The sequence below is a fragment of the Pleurodeles waltl genome, chromosome 1_1 (assembly GCF_031143425.1).
Source record: "Pleurodeles waltl isolate 20211129_DDA chromosome 1_1, aPleWal1.hap1.20221129, whole genome shotgun sequence".
Classification (NCBI taxonomy): domain Eukaryota; kingdom Metazoa; phylum Chordata; class Amphibia; order Caudata; family Salamandridae; genus Pleurodeles; species Pleurodeles waltl.
Genome location: NC_090436.1, coordinates 720,034,807 through 720,050,479, shown reverse-complemented (window position 1 = coordinate 720,050,479; position 15,673 = coordinate 720,034,807). Strand labels below are relative to the sequence as shown.

At 41.0% G+C, this 15,673-nt stretch overlaps 1 protein-coding gene across 1 annotated transcript in view; it reads right to left on the bottom strand.

Annotated features, from left to right (window-relative positions):
• Positions 1-1,521: 1,521 nt before the first annotated feature.
• Positions 1,522-15,673, bottom strand: part of CHSY3 (chondroitin sulfate synthase 3) — a 541,002-nt gene continuing 526,850 nt past the window's right edge. Inside the window, exon 3 of the mRNA XM_069227295.1 lies at positions 1,522-5,932. Within this exon, the coding sequence (XP_069083396.1) occupies positions 4,370-5,932 (1,563 nt within the window). The 3' untranslated portion in view covers positions 1,522-4,369. The remainder of the gene's footprint in view (positions 5,933-15,673) is intronic.

Below are 15,673 nucleotides of genomic sequence, written 5' to 3'. Positions count from 1 at the left end.
AGTTACAACTACCTCCTGAGATGGGAGGTGGAGAGGATTGTTAGGACATGGCATGCTCTCAATTAGGTGACTGCCATGTTGAAACAGACATCAGTCCTTCTATGGCATAGGTGTGGAACTAGGAAGGCAGTGGGATATGCACAAGGGGCCAAATTTACTATTAAGTGGCACAGCTCGGTGCTGCGCCAAAATTGGCAGTGCTGCGCTGCATCACTTTAAAAAAACAGGGATGCGCCGTATTTACTAAAATATGGCGCACCACTATGTTTCCCTCTGCACCGGTGCTAAATTTATGTACCAGAGCCAATGCTGGCATCCTTGCACCATAGTGCAAAGGTGTCTGCATTGAGGGGATTGATTGTTTATGTGCTGGAAGGTGTCCCTTCCTGCACATAATCAATCTACAATGGTGATTTGGTACTTCTATGTGTGCTGCAGAATGGCTTAGTGCCGCCTTGTAAATATGGCTCACAGTGCCACCAGAGTGTCTAGTGCTAAGGTCTTGCAAATCTGGACCTAGATCTTCTGGTTGAGTGCCTGCTGGCTTTGCTAAACAGGCAGTTTTGCAGATGTATAGGGATATGGCAAGATAATGCAGCCATACAATAGGAGATCTTTATAAGGGGGGCACAATATTGAAATCTCAAGAATTAATGGATTAATTTGGAATGTCCTCAGGAAAATGTCTCCATCATCATCCAGTCATGGCACCTATGAAACAGACATGGATGGATAATGAGCAGATCACTAACCAAGGTATGTAACTGATGTATACCATTAATGGGACACAAAAAAACAATTACTAAGTTGTAAAGGGCATTGATTAGCCAGGCCAAAATGTCAACAGATGGACTGAAAGTGAGATGGGCAAATGATCTAGGTGTGTTGATTTGTGGGGAATGGGTGTGTGTCTTTAGAAATGACTCTTGTGTGTCCCGCAAAGTTCTGTTCAAATTAATTTATTTAATTTTATTAACATAACTTAGGTACTGTGGGTTTACCCGTGACAACCGCTCTGAACAGTTGCTATGTTTTCATTTGTTGATCTGTTTAAGAATACATAATCAGAGCAGAGACGTAGCTTTGAGGGGGGTATACGGGGTGTTACACCCCCCTAATGTCTTTCTGATGAATAGTTGGTTACAGTAGCTTTCAGTCAGGAATGGTGACGTGTCTGTCGGATTTCATCTAGGATTTATGCACACACACAGTGACACACACACACATATAACACACGCTCTTCTCTGTTTTGGAAACCTCAAAAAATGTTCTTTATTTTACAAAATATTGTGTTTCTCTCACTTAGCACTCCTACCAATTTGCAAACCCCTCCCTTTCCACTAATTCTTAAGCTTCTCTAGTGCGCCCTGCTTGTCCTATAATGTATCTGACATTGTATGCAGTGTGATTGTCGGGGAGTCTGAAGGGCCCCATGACCCCTCCACCCACCCCCAAATATTACTGACCAAGATGCGCCCCTGTGCCCAGATATTATAAGTCTGGATATGACATGAGCAGAAAAAAGATAAAAATGCACTTTTTAATACGAAAGAAGAGGTGACACAATGGAAATTCTATCTTGACTGAAATTAAATCATTGTCACATTAGGGAATTGCTGTTGCAAAAGGGAAAAGCCGGATGAACATCTACAGTTTAGTTTGTCTTGTTGATGAAATGTTGGAAAAAAACAATAATTACAAAAAAAAAACAGCCAGCAGAAATTAAAACAATTATTAGAATCTCAGATTTGCCACCTCTAAGTGAAACCAGTGGCTCTTTCAACCTTCACATCGTGTATAAATGTAACACCCACCATTGTTTATACCAACATCACTGAGTGTTTTTCCGAAAACATCTACAGTCTAATCGTCATGCACAGTAATTTGATTTTGGTCTCCTTTTCCAAAAAGCATAACTCCGGAGATATTGAACAATTGTTTCTCCTTAAAAGGCGTTGAATGTGTTTTTCAACTAGCATCGAATACGTTTTGATAAAATCTATTCGGTATGGAAATGTGTACTTTTTTCTGCATTGCCGGATCACTAACAAGATGATAGACTCGCTAAAAAAGAAACCCTGAAAACTCTTCACTCTTTGCTTCAATGTTATCAATGTTCCATCCTTCAAAACCTTGTCTGTCTGGTTGTGAATATGTCATGGTATCCAACCTTTTCTTTCTCTCGTTGTTTCAGACTGACAAACACATTAATAACATAAAAATCTATACTGTGATTTCCATTTCTCTCGAAGGAAAATTAGGCCTAGATTTAACATATTCCTTGTTCAAGTTTGTTTAACCAAGAGCCGTCGTTTAACTCCAACCTCCACTGACAGACACGAGAATGGCTAATCAAACAGGACTGGAGGCGTGAAGTTGTCTGTGCTACCTCAGTCAATGGACTGCTTCTGTCTTTATGAGCCTCATCAAATCATTGCTTATTTAAGAGATCTATGTGGGTCGTTTTTTTCCACACCTTCAACATGATTAAGTAGCACCTTAGTAAAGTGGTGCAGGAGGGCCTCAGAGGGGGAACCTATGCTTCAGAGCCAGTCCTAACAGAACACCACATAATATAGGATTTATACATGTTTTAATGATAACTGAAAACTGAATTTGTGCATGTATGTTCATAACTTATAGTGACACAGTGATGCAAATCGATAATGGACTTGCGGAATTTGTTCCATCTTCTGCTCTCACTTGTAACAGGACAAGCTGTTCATTACTGTACTTTCAAAGTCAAATTTTTAAAAATTGCTAATTTGACATTGTTTTCATACAAATGCAGCTGCTGCCTTAAATAACATATTCCAAACGCCTTGGGTTGGTGTGCTCGTGATAAATGCTCAAGTTGACGAATTCATTGATACCAGCAAACGAATGATGTGTTGAAAACCTATTAATAGGAAAGCAAAATAGAATTAACAATGCAAGCCTGTATAGAGGAGGCATGCACTTAATCACCTGATCATACAAGGACACATTTAAAATAATAGCCATTACAGAGAAATCACGGTTCCATAAAATATAATTGTACACCAAAACAAAAAATTGCATATCTTATATTTTATCAGTGGAAGAACCTATAAAAATGTTTACTTAAAAAAAAAAAAAGGACACTTGTAGCTGGTACTGTATTTACGTTCCTAGAAATAAATATGAGAGGTCGATTTGTCAAAGTACAGAAAGGGCTTGCTCCCAGTTTATGCTCCTTCTGTTTCCACCCAAACATCCCCCTCTCAAGAATGGGTCCTCCATATTTTAATACCATATCTTGTAAGACCCATATTTTTTCGTTTGCTTGAAATATTCAGCAAGTTTAGGAAGCAATATCCCTAAATTGAGTCCTACTGTACATTAAAAAAAAATAGTTATCATGGTGATGAAAGAATTGTAATGAAGCAGAGGAAATTGGCAATCAGCAAAGGAGTGGATCAGCTGATTAAGACGACCTCTTTGCCACGAAACTTTGAAGTACTTCGTAATCTGTTGTTCCATTTTATGTGGAGTAAAGGGAAAAAAACGATTTTTAATCAATCTAGCAAATAAAGCAGTCAAGGTAAAAGGTATTTGTTTTTTAAAAAGAATACTGTTAGGTCTGTACTTTATTATAAATAACCATGTTCACTCATATTTCATCTTCTTGCCAGCAAATGAAGGACATTGGTTCACAAACTTCTAGAAGGTACAGTACATGAACAATTTGATTAAATCATGATTCCTTGAGAAAATAAAGTTCATTCGCATTGGGAGTAAACACTGCAACAAACATATAATAAGACATTAGACCTTGGTAGCCAGTACCGATTGATCATGTAAAGCCTCCCCTCAAATTTGTTTTTAAAAAATAAAGATACAATCATAGCATTTTTCATTTACTTTAAAAATTCTAAAGATGAAGAAAAGTAGTGTTTATATAATTAAGTCTTCATATAAATTATAAAACTCAAGTTTATGTTACAGAGTCTCTTCCCCATCTGGGGAATAAAGCACTTTTGTGGTACCTTCACCAGCAAGTATTTGTATCACATTAAGTTTGACAAAACACGACGGAGACTGATATTGCATCTTAAATCCCAAGAGTACATTGTTCTGATACAGTCTTTTATGTTCGATGAGCTCCTGGGAATCCTTTGATTCATGGCATCTTTTTCACTCAATTTCAAATGCAAGGTAAGTACAAAACGAAAACAACACTCCTAAAAACGTGATTACAAAAAAATCATTGGTGAACAGCAGAGTAATCAGAAAGTCAACTGTGGTCAACAAACAGTCTTTGAAATACACGATAGATGAGTCTGGAAATGTGATGAAGAAATAATATATAATGAGGTAAACTCCCCTAAAGGTGAAAGGTGCAGAAATGTCAGGAAAGAGTTCGATTGTATCCAATACCTAAATGTTTTTCTAACCAGATTTCTGCAAGTTGCATGGTGGACGCAAATGTACTTGCCTTGGAACCTGAGCACATTTTGTATTGCTTAGGATTTAAGTTATGGTCACACTGAACAGGGTGAAACACGTGCACAAGCCCTGTATCTTGACTTCTGAAAGGTTTCAGCCCTGATGTTATCACTTTAGTGTAGAGGTCTACATCCTCCAGTCCCCAACCTTGAATCGATGTATCAAATCCACCAACCTTGTCTAAGTCACTCTTATAAATACAAGTGATTCCAAATCCGTAGTCTCTCCAAAACCCAGATTTCTTTGTGAAAATAAAGTTACTGTCATCTGGAGGATTTCCTCCATAAGCTACTTTTGGATCATATTGGCTAAAGACGATTGGATAATACACCTGCTGACCCTGAACGGTATTATCTCTGCACCGCTGTAGAAAGTCTGATGTATAAATCAAGTCAACATCACAAAACAGCAACAGTGTGTCATTGTCAAACTGAGCAGAAGCTTTTTCTAGGGCCAAACCTCTGGAAAACTCTCCTGACATTGGGACGATTGTCATTTCAGCTTTTGGATACTTATTGTGGTATTCTTGAAGCAAATCAATGTGCTTGTTTGAATCCAGGCTGTTGTCAGAATCAAAGAGAATGATGACCAGTTTGACATTCTGCTTTGGAATAAGACATACCTTCTCAAAATTCTCCATGAACCTTAGGAATATATCATATCTTCCAACGAGTGGAACAAGAAGGTGAATTTTTTTGCTGCCATTTTCTCTCATTTCCTTGGTGACATGAAATGATGTTAAGATCTTCAAAGAATTTGAAAGGAAGGAGAGTGACTGTGAATCACCCGTAATGCTTCCAACCAAACTTTGAACATCAAGCTCCTCTGCCTCTTTAAAAAATGGTCTACTAAAAGATTGTTGGAGGTATGCATGGCGCCTTACCGGAACTGTGACTTTCCTTCCCTTGTGCCTTTTGTACATAAGTAGCATATCCAATATATATTCTACCCCATGCATAGGATCTACTCTGCGGTACCCATATTGAATTTCCTTGAAATCTATAAGACGCCCCCTGGATTTAGAATTTTCATTGATCATTTCCATCACTTGCATCACAGTATCATCCAACGATGCTCTCATAACGCTGTTTAAACTCTGACATGGTGGTTGGTTCTCGGACATAGAGTAAATGAGTTTACTTGTTACTAGCTCCCACTCGATCACTTCGTTTCTAGCATGTGGCTGAAAGCGATTAAAAGAGGGCATCATCCCTAGCTGCTGGTCTTCTTTACTTATCTCTGTGTTACTGAGCTTGCTCATGGCCAAACTTTCCCGATGGAGCTGGATCGTGCGGTAGCGTAGTTCTGAGATTTTGCGGCTCAGTAAGTAATTGTGCAGCCTGTACTGGTAGGCTGGCCTTTTGTTCGGATGAAGTGTTATTGCTGTATGAATTTTGCTGTTGTGCAGTTCCTGTATATAACCTTTCCTGTGATGCTCATAGTTTTCATGAAACAGCTGCTGCATCTAGAAAAAAGAACGGAATAGGGTTAGCTCAAATAGTATTCATTCTCATAAAGTCTGCCTGAGTCCTTTCACATTTTAACATCGACACATTTATGAAAATTAAGTTATTAAACGACCAATGCTCGATCCATCTCATGTCTTCCATCTGCAAACCCAATAAAAATATCGTTCTCCAAATTCTGAGCACGTTTACTTCCCTAAACTGCTAATCTGTACTCAAAGGGCTCAATGCCTTCCAAACCCCATGTGTCAGCTGTTAGCAATAACATGTTTCTTCTCACTAGTATTTTTTTTGCTTAACAAAAATCTGTTTCTGCGCCAAGCTACGAACATAAATGTGCGTTATTATTAATAGATATAACACAAATTAATGAAGGAATAACAAAACGCTTGTAGCGTTTACAATTCCAGAAACACGTAAATATTCTAGAGTGCAAATCAGTAATATGCAGATATTAAAAATTTAAATAATAAAAGGTGTCCAACGGTGTGCGCCATTCAAAATCAACTATATGTCCGTATTCTATTCTTTTATTAGGGATCATACATGAACAGGCTTGGAGATAATGTCAAAGATCAGCACAGGGGCTAAGGATAAATTTTGCTTTATTTTTTACAACCTAAAAAATGAAAAGCTTATTATAGAGATTGTGATAGCTACTTTGTACTTATGGTTAGATCTGTTAGTCAATAGGAAGATGATTTACATCTAGTGAATAACTTTGCTGCTTTATGATGGCATTTCACAAAACCTTTGTTAAAAAATTTAAATTCACTTTTGGTCAACCCTAAAAAGGTAAAGGAAAACCTAACAGTGTGATAGGATCACAAGCCATGTAAAACTTTAAATTGCATAGCAAATTTCACGTTTAAAATGGATCTGTTGTCACCGTTATCATCAGAGAGAAAGAATTAAATGTAACCCATGACCTTCTTTCTAAGAAATGCCATTGCAGATGTGACGTGCTGGCAAGAAACATGCAGAATACTAAAGAGAAGTTGTTGTGAGAGGAATAGTAATGTACCCCACCTTTGGCGATATATTTCCTGAACCAACATATTTTGGTGGGAATTGCACTATGCGTTGTGAAGTTTCAAATAGTGTTTTTCCTTTGAACTGGCTTTTACTATGTCATCTAAACCTTTCAAGAGGAAAAGAGCCAGTTCGGTGGAGCCCGCCTTTCAAGATGGCAGACCTCATCCATAGTGACATATTGAGTCTGCTGTCTCAAACACTAAATGACATCCCAAGTATCTAGACCATGGGTACTCGCAAACATTTTGCCAGGGGCCACAAAGTTTGGTCTGTGGTGCGACTGAGGGCCGCATTGATGCTAGCAGCATGCCGATCAAAAGGAAGAGGGGGCTCTGGGTGGGGAGGGTTTGTGGTGTTATGGTGGCGATAGGGGGCAGCAAAGCAAATAGATCTAGTGGCTTAATGGCAAAATGTGAAACCACAAAAGCTGGCATTAATCCCAGCTTCCCCACTTTACCAAACTGTGTGATCCTAGGCAATTGTTTTATATCATGATTGTATGTAGGAGGACCTCACAATGCATGACTATGGTATGTGCGCTTTTCAATCCTTTTTCCTTTGTTTGATTTAATAAACTATAATGTTGTGCATGTATAATAGCAAATCAGGCCAATCAAAGAGTGCAGATAACAACTGACTTGCCTCTTAGTTCACTATTGGCATTGTTACCAAGGTGGGGGTAAAAATGAATGTTGGGGGTGGGGGAAAGAATGAAAGTTTCTGAATTTCTGTATGAAATCTCTTGTTTACTTATCCATGCACTGATATAATCTTATGTACTTGGATTAAATGGTTCTGTGTGTAAATGAAATACACTTTTAGAATTTTTAAGAACACTTATCATAGTTGTAGACATTTGCTGCAGGATTTCTTAAAGAATGAATGAGTTCCTGCAGTTAAAGTGGTGCAGGACAAATTCCTTACTTCCTTTCATTATCTTCAATCATGTTTAAATAAAGTGTCCCCTGTTCAATCGAGTAAACAGCAGCCTCGTGCTACTGCTGCCCTGGGGGCCGCATGTAAAGGTCAAAAGGGCCGCATGTAAAGGTCAAAAGGGCCGCATGCGGTCCCCGGGCCGTACTTTGAGTATCACTGATCTAGACCATGACTCCTCTCAAGTAGACTGTTTGATGATCTACAATGAAAATGAATGTCCCGCAGAAAGCAAGGACTCTTTTAACCCTTTGCATGTGTCAGACCGCCGGGAGCTGTCTGACGCCACAGTGCTCATGTGCATTGGACAGATCTTGGCCATCCACGCACATGGCACCAGAAATCCCTCTGGTGTTGGCACCAGAGGGATTTCCTTTCTAAATTTTCAGTCTTGGTTGCAGGAGGGGAGCTTCTCCAGCAACCAAGGCTGAAAATATTTACACCTTGTAATGATGATCGTGCACTGTGTGCACCAATGAAATTATAGGGAAAAAGAAAGTAAAATTAGCTGATCGGCTCATTTGCCTTCATTTTCTTCGGGGCTCAGGGGCATATCGCAGCCTCCTGGACAACGATATCAATGGGAGAGGTACCTTTGGAAAGGGGAGAATCTTCCCTTTCCAAAGGTACCTTTCGCTAGTGGTTTCCAGCCTCGGGATCACCTCAGGAGGGCGATCCCCAAGCAGGGCTCCACTCCACTAGACCACCAGGGAGGGGGAGCGGCCCCTGTGGCAAGGGCTATGGCTCTCCCTTATTTGTTTTATTCATTCAGTCTTTCTGCACCCCAGGGTGTCAGATGGGGCAGTAGCCCCTGATCTGACCCCCCCGGGAGCAGAAAGTCCACTACCCAACATGGACTATTTTATTTTATTTGGCAATGCCAACCCCCCGAAGTCTTTCTGCGCACCCTGGGTGGAAGATATGGTAATTACCCCTGATTATTCCCCCCCCCCCCCGGGAGGGGGAGAAAGTTTACTAGACACCAGGGAATTTATATTTTTTTTAAAAGAGGGGTGGGGGCTCCCCACCATTGTTCCTGCCATTTTCCCACCCCAAATAAATGGGAACCCAGTCTTTCTGCCCCCCTGGGAGCAGATGGAGGTAATTAACCTCAATCAGCCAGCCCCGGGGTGCAGGCAGCCCACTAGATGCCAGAGAATAAAAAAAATAGAGGGGGGCAGTTCACCACTGTGGCATGGATATGCCCCCACCCCAACTGAAGGAGGCAACAATCCTTCTGCCCCCGCGGTCTTAGGCATCTTTTCCCAGTGGCAAGCAAGAGGACATCTGACTATTTTGGGTGCTGATTTTACATATGGGCCATGAGAGCTTGGCTAACTTCCAATATAATCCCACTTGCAATGGTGAGTGACTGCAATTTTTCGGCTTGGGTACACAACCCCCTGAAAAATCCAGGGTCAGACACTTCTGAAAACTAAAGATCTGTGGGAGTCTAGGGTGGCATGCTTCACATGCACCCCACACCATGTTGTACCCACAATGACCTGCAACCCTCCAACTTTGCCTGAAATCATGAATTTTCTCTGGGCGCCTAGTTTTAATAAATGTACAGGTTTACTATGTGCCAGTTGAGCTAGGACCCAAAATCGACAGCTAGGAACATTGCAAAAAAAGGGTCAGTTTTGGGTGGAAAGATGCGATGTGTCCCTGTTGCATTTTTGTCCATTTCCTGCCACAGGCACTAGGCCTACCCACACAAGAGAGGTACAATTTTTGTAAGAGGTCTTGGTGAAATGTTGCGTGGCAGGACATCTGTGGCTACCTTCAGATTACAGAACTTTCCATCACAGAAATGTTAGGCATATTTGTTTTTTTAGACAGAGTTTGAGGTTTGCAGCGGATTCTGGGTAACAAAATCTGGTGAGAGCCACACAAGTCACCCCATCCCGGATTCCCCTGGGTGTCTAGCTTTCGGAAATGTACAGGTTTGCTAGGTTTCCCTAGGTGCTGGCTGAGCTAGGACCCAAAATCCACAGTCAAACACATTGCAAAAAAGGGTCAGTTTTGGCTGGTAAAATGTGATGTGTCCCTGTTGCTTTTTGGGTCACTTCCGGTTGTGAGAACCAGGCCTACCCACACAAATGAGGCACCATTTTTATTGGGAGAATTATAGGAATGCTGGGTGGAAGGACGTTTGCGGGCATCATCAAATTCCAGAACTATCGATCACAGAAATGTGAGGTAAATGTGTTTTTAGACAGATTTTGAGGTTTGCAAGGGTCTCTGGATAACAGAACCTGGTAAAAGCCACACAAGCCACCCCATTCTGGATCTCCATGAGTGTCTAGCTTTCCAAAATGTACAGGTTTGCTAGGTTTCCTTAGTGGCCAGCTGAGCTAGTACACAGCTAGGCACAATGCAAACAAAGGGTCAGTTTTGGGTGGAAACATGTGATGTGTCCATTTTGCGGTTTTGGCTGTCACAGGCACTAGGCTTAACCACACAAGTGAGGTACCATTTTATAGGGAGACTTGGGGGAATGCTGGGTTTAAGGAAGTGTGTGGCTCCTCTCAGATTCCAGAACTTACCATCACAGAAATGTGAGAGAAATGTGTTTTTTAGACAAATGTTGAGGTTTGTAAGGGATTCTTGGTAACAGAACCTGACGAAAGCCCTACAAGTCACCACATCCTGGATACACCTAGGTGTGTAGTTTTCAAAAATGTACAGGTCTGCTAGGTTTCCCAAGGTGCTGGCTGAACTAGAGCCCAAAATCCACAACTAGGCACATTGCAAAAAAGGGTCCGTTTTTAGTTGAAACATGTTCTGTATCCTCATTGTACTTTGGGCCGTTTCCTGCTGCGGGCACCAGGCCTAACCACACAAGTGAGGTCCTATTATTATCAGGAGACTTAGGGGAAAACACAATAATAAAAGAAGAGTTATTACCAATAGTCTTTCTCTGCATTTGCTCTTTCCAAGTGTAAGACAGTGTGTAAAAAAGAAGTCATTTTGAGAAATGCCCTCTAATTCACATGCTAGTGTAGGTGCCCCCAAATTCAGAGATGTGCAAATAACCACTGCTTCTAAACTCCATACCTTGAGCTTATTTTGGAACCACACGGGTTTCCTTGATACCTGTTTTTTACTCTTTATATTTTACCAATGAATTACTGTATACCCTATACACAATGAAAAGCCATTGCAAGGTGCAGATCAGTTATTGGTTCAGGGTACCTAGGGTTCTTGGTGACCCCACAAGCCCTCTATATCCCCACAGGCAGAAGGGCCAGTGGATGTGACAGTATATTGCTTTGAAAATCGGCCATAGTTAAAAGAAGTTACAGATTAAAATGTAGACACAAATGGCTGCTTTTTTGCAACTGAATATCAATATTTTTTAGATCAACGGTTTCTTTCTTTGAGAAAACCTTCAAGGACCTACACAAATGACCCCTTGCCAAATTTGGAATTTTGTCTACTTTTCAAGAATGTACAGCTTTCCAGGATCCACCCTTGGTTTCACACACATATCTACCACTAACTGGAAAGAGGATGAAAGCACGAAAAATAGGAAAAATGGGCTTAGTCCCAGTAAAATGCCCAAACTGTGTTGAAAAATATGATTTTCTGATTCAAGTCTGCCTGTTCCTTCCTGATTTCTGAAAGCTGGCAAGATGGTTATTTTAGCACCACAAATCCTTTGTTGAAGCCATTTGCAGGGAAAAAACAGACGCTTTCTTCTGCAGCACTCCCCCCCCATAAAAAAAAATAGCTGTATTTGGCTATTTTCTATGTCTGTTCAAGGGGAATCCACAAACCGTGGTATCTTTAGAATCCCCAGGATATTGGAAAAAAATATGCTAATTTCGAATGGATACCTTATGTGAACACAAATTATGGGGGCCTAAGCGCACACAACCCCAAAAAGCCAGAAAAAAGGTTTAGCTTGTGGGAGGTGGGGGGTTTGGAGGGAGGCCTATCAACAAAATGTTTAATGTACTTTCAGGCATATTTGTGCAGTATGAGTTAATGTCACTGCACAGATAAATCTGATTATGTTCCTCTTTTACTGCTATTAACCACGAGCAGTACTGTATCTGGCATCGATGCACATGGACTTTTCTTTATTACATTATGCTCATTCTAGAAGGTGAGGATTTAAAGGGAATATTCAACCACAGAGAATAAATGTGCTGAACCCCTACTGTCTTTTTCGAGGTCCTGTTCCGTCTTTGCCTACAAGTGTGAATTTCAGTAGAAAACTCAGCATGTAGTTTATTGTTTTTTTATATATATGTGACTGAAAACATGCACCATGAGGCTGATTCTAGACTCAAGACCTGGCTGTTCGACTGAACCCCTTAGCAGCTATGCTCTCAGCACCTGGTTACCCTTGCAGGTGATTAGCCATGCTCAATAAATCTGTATTGATTAATTCAAATTATTGGTACACAAAAAGCATGGAAAATATGCATTTTTTCGATGTCGCACTGGTTCTATGTCTATTAACATGTACTGCTTACTTCATTATTCACACAGACTGGCATTGGGCTGAATGTAAGATCTTTGGGTGGAAAGTGGGTCTGAGATGTTGAAAATAAAATAATGCATCCGGTGAGCAGGGTCACAATGCAGTTGTTACTAGATCACGTTAACTGCCACAAGGAGGCTTACAGACCTTGTGAGGAAACATATTTTGCATCATACTTTTGCAAAGCTGGCAGGACTGGGCAAAGCTAAACCAAAGTTCTAGTATGTTAAGTGCCACTTCTGTCCCATCCACGTGATTTTCAGAGCCTTTGATAAGAGTGGGAGAAACGTTGCTTTGATTTTGAACATTTTACTTGGGCTCTCTATGGATCCAGCATGAGGATGCTGCACTCAGTAACGAAGAACATAGAATGGAATGATGAAGTTGGTCACTTGCTGCTGCGATCAGTGAATAACGAACTGATTACTCCCTAAAATTCAGAATCAGCTTTTGTCCTTTCAAAGGAGTAAAACGAGTACCACTGAGTTGGCTAACACTAATATCTACTGTTTGCAATACTGTAAAAATGAAATTCAGTAGAAGTACATACAAAAAGTTATTTGGTTTATCACACTTATACCGCAGATAGACAATAAAAGAGTAGAAGTAGGCTCCAATATGAAAGCAATAATTTACTATAAACTCTTGATTTGTTTGATTGACTGGTACTATATTTTCGCAGAATAAAACATTATAGTCACACATGTATGACTACTTGTGTCTGTGTGTGCCTATATGTGTTTTTTCCAGGATGGCTATCAATTTCAGAATCCTAGAGAGAACACAAACAGAGGGTTTTTCATTAGTTCATGATTTAATGAGTTAAAAATCTGGACCCAGGTCACAAAACATTTTGGCTGTATCTAATACATGCCTTTGGTTGTATCTATTACACTTAGCGATACAAATACCACATAGTTTCCAGTGTCATACAAATATTTACCACCGTTTACGGTGGTAAATACCTCTGCTAGAGCTCTTCAACTACCAGTCAGCCAAAAACAGTTGCACACCATATTTTAAAGTAGCACTTCAGAGCGCATTCTGTGTGATACTGCCCACTAGGTTTAGCTCGTTTTATGCTTAAAAAATATCAAACAGAAATCAACTTGCCTTGAAGATCAGATGGTATGGCAGGGAAAAAGAAGACAATGTTGGTATTTTTTTAGAAAACACAATGAACAGCCTAGAAAAGTGAGGTCAAGGTAGGTGTGACTGAAGGCACTTTGCATGCACCGCTCTGCGGATCTTTTTTTTCTACAATGTTTTAAACAAATGTTAATCGATTCAGAGCTACTGTTTCTGGTAGAATGTCACAGCAGCATTTAGTTGCACCACTGTGTTACGAAAGAAGCCAAAGGCCACTAACATTTATATGAGAAAAAAACCTGGATTACGTGTCCGAATGCGCAGAGGCTGGTGCTGGCAGCACCTCCGTCCATGGTGTGGGGTTGTGAGGTGACTTGAGAGGAACAAGCAATGGATTCTTTGGGGATAAATTGGAGGTTTGTTGTTCCACAGCAATCCGTTGTACCACACCCCTGGCCTAGGCCTGCGAGCGCTTTATTTTTGAAAGACTCCAATAGGAACTGACCTGTCCACACCAAATAAAGAAGTACTGCAAATCGACGCTGTCAAACGATTTATTTCCTGGAAAGTGTAGCCTGCGGTGACCCATTTGCCCTTTCGCCCATCTAAATTAGGATGTTCTTCTTTCATGCACTGCATGGATGTTGCAAGTTTGGGGCTAAATAATTAACGGCGCGTGTCTGTGCAAATATTGGTGCCCGCACCTCCGTTTCCACGGGTGCAGCCGCATTTCTGTCACCTTTACTCTTAGTTATGAAGTTGTGCAAGACCCTCCTTTATGAGTGGCGCAGAGGCGGTTATTGCATTTTTAGTCGTCTGTCTGCGGACGCTTTCATGAAGCTCCGCTTTACTGAGAATATGCCAGTGAATATTTGACTACAGTGTTAGTTAGACTCAACGTAATGACTGTGTGCACGAACCTTTTAAAGCATACGCAACATCTTTCTACAGATTTAGCTGAAGAATAATTATTTTTTATCACATGCCTAATCAGCGGTTTTGAGGACAGTGTCATCTGTAAATTGAGCTTAATTTTTCACTGGGAAGTGACTACATGGGATTATAAATCATTTGACGGAAAAGAATTGTGTGCATGCTCTGCAAATCTTTGATTTCTCAATGATCATAGTGTCTAGTTTGTAGCTTATTGGCTTTAATCATCAACTAGGTTTACACACCAGAAGTTTCCCTGTCAATCACTACAAAAGTTGTTTTCAGAATACATCATGGAGAATGGGCCAACGGGGTGGCAACAGCGAGAATCACTTTTCATTTTGTAATGTTTGTACTGCCTCTGGGCACAAGCTGCATCTGATTCTAGGGTGGAGTCTGGAATATCACTTACAAGTGAAAGGATGAGGCATCGATACATAAGCAGAAAACATACTTCGCAGTTTCTGACAGTAAAAAATGTACTGCTCCTACCGACCAAGGCATTTTAGCATGTGTAAAGTAGGATTCCAGCAGTAAGTTTTTACCTGCTCTTACAAACCTTTGTGATTCACCCACAAAACATCTAAAATGAGAATAAAATGGAAACATTTGTACACGGTTAGAACATATGGGGCCCTATAACACATGGGGCGTGCTTTCTCTGTTAGCGCCATGGCGCACCTTAAAAGATGCACGCTGGGTGCAAAAAGAGAAAGTTGTACCCTATTACGATGAATGCACTGCCCCCAGGCCAGCCGCAAACTTGCAAATCAAAAACGGAGCGGCTGCTTTAAAGCTGCCCTATGTTTCACATTACACCCGCCGGCAAGAGGATGTCTGAGGGGTCCATGGGACCCCTTTCATGCCTTAAGAGGGCTGCCATCAGGAAACTCATTGACAGTGCGCCTCCTGACAGCTTCTTTGCTTCTGCACCCTCATCTATAATACAGCGCGGGCGCAGAGGCAAAGTATTCCCTCATTTGCACTGGGCCCCGGCCCCATGCAAATGAGGGAACACTCTCTGGTGATAGGGCTGGCACTAGATAGCAAGCGCTATCAGTATTACAGAAGAGGCTGTACAAGCATCTGTGGCACCTTCTTTAGTACCAAAGTGCCCCAGGGGCGCCGAAAGAGGGCACAAGTGCGTGTTGTGCCCCCGGGTAACTCACATATTATGGTCCAAGGAAAGCACAGTGCTCTCTTTTCACATTTAGTACTAGGGAATTTGACATTTTGGGGTTGATTCAGAAAGGCA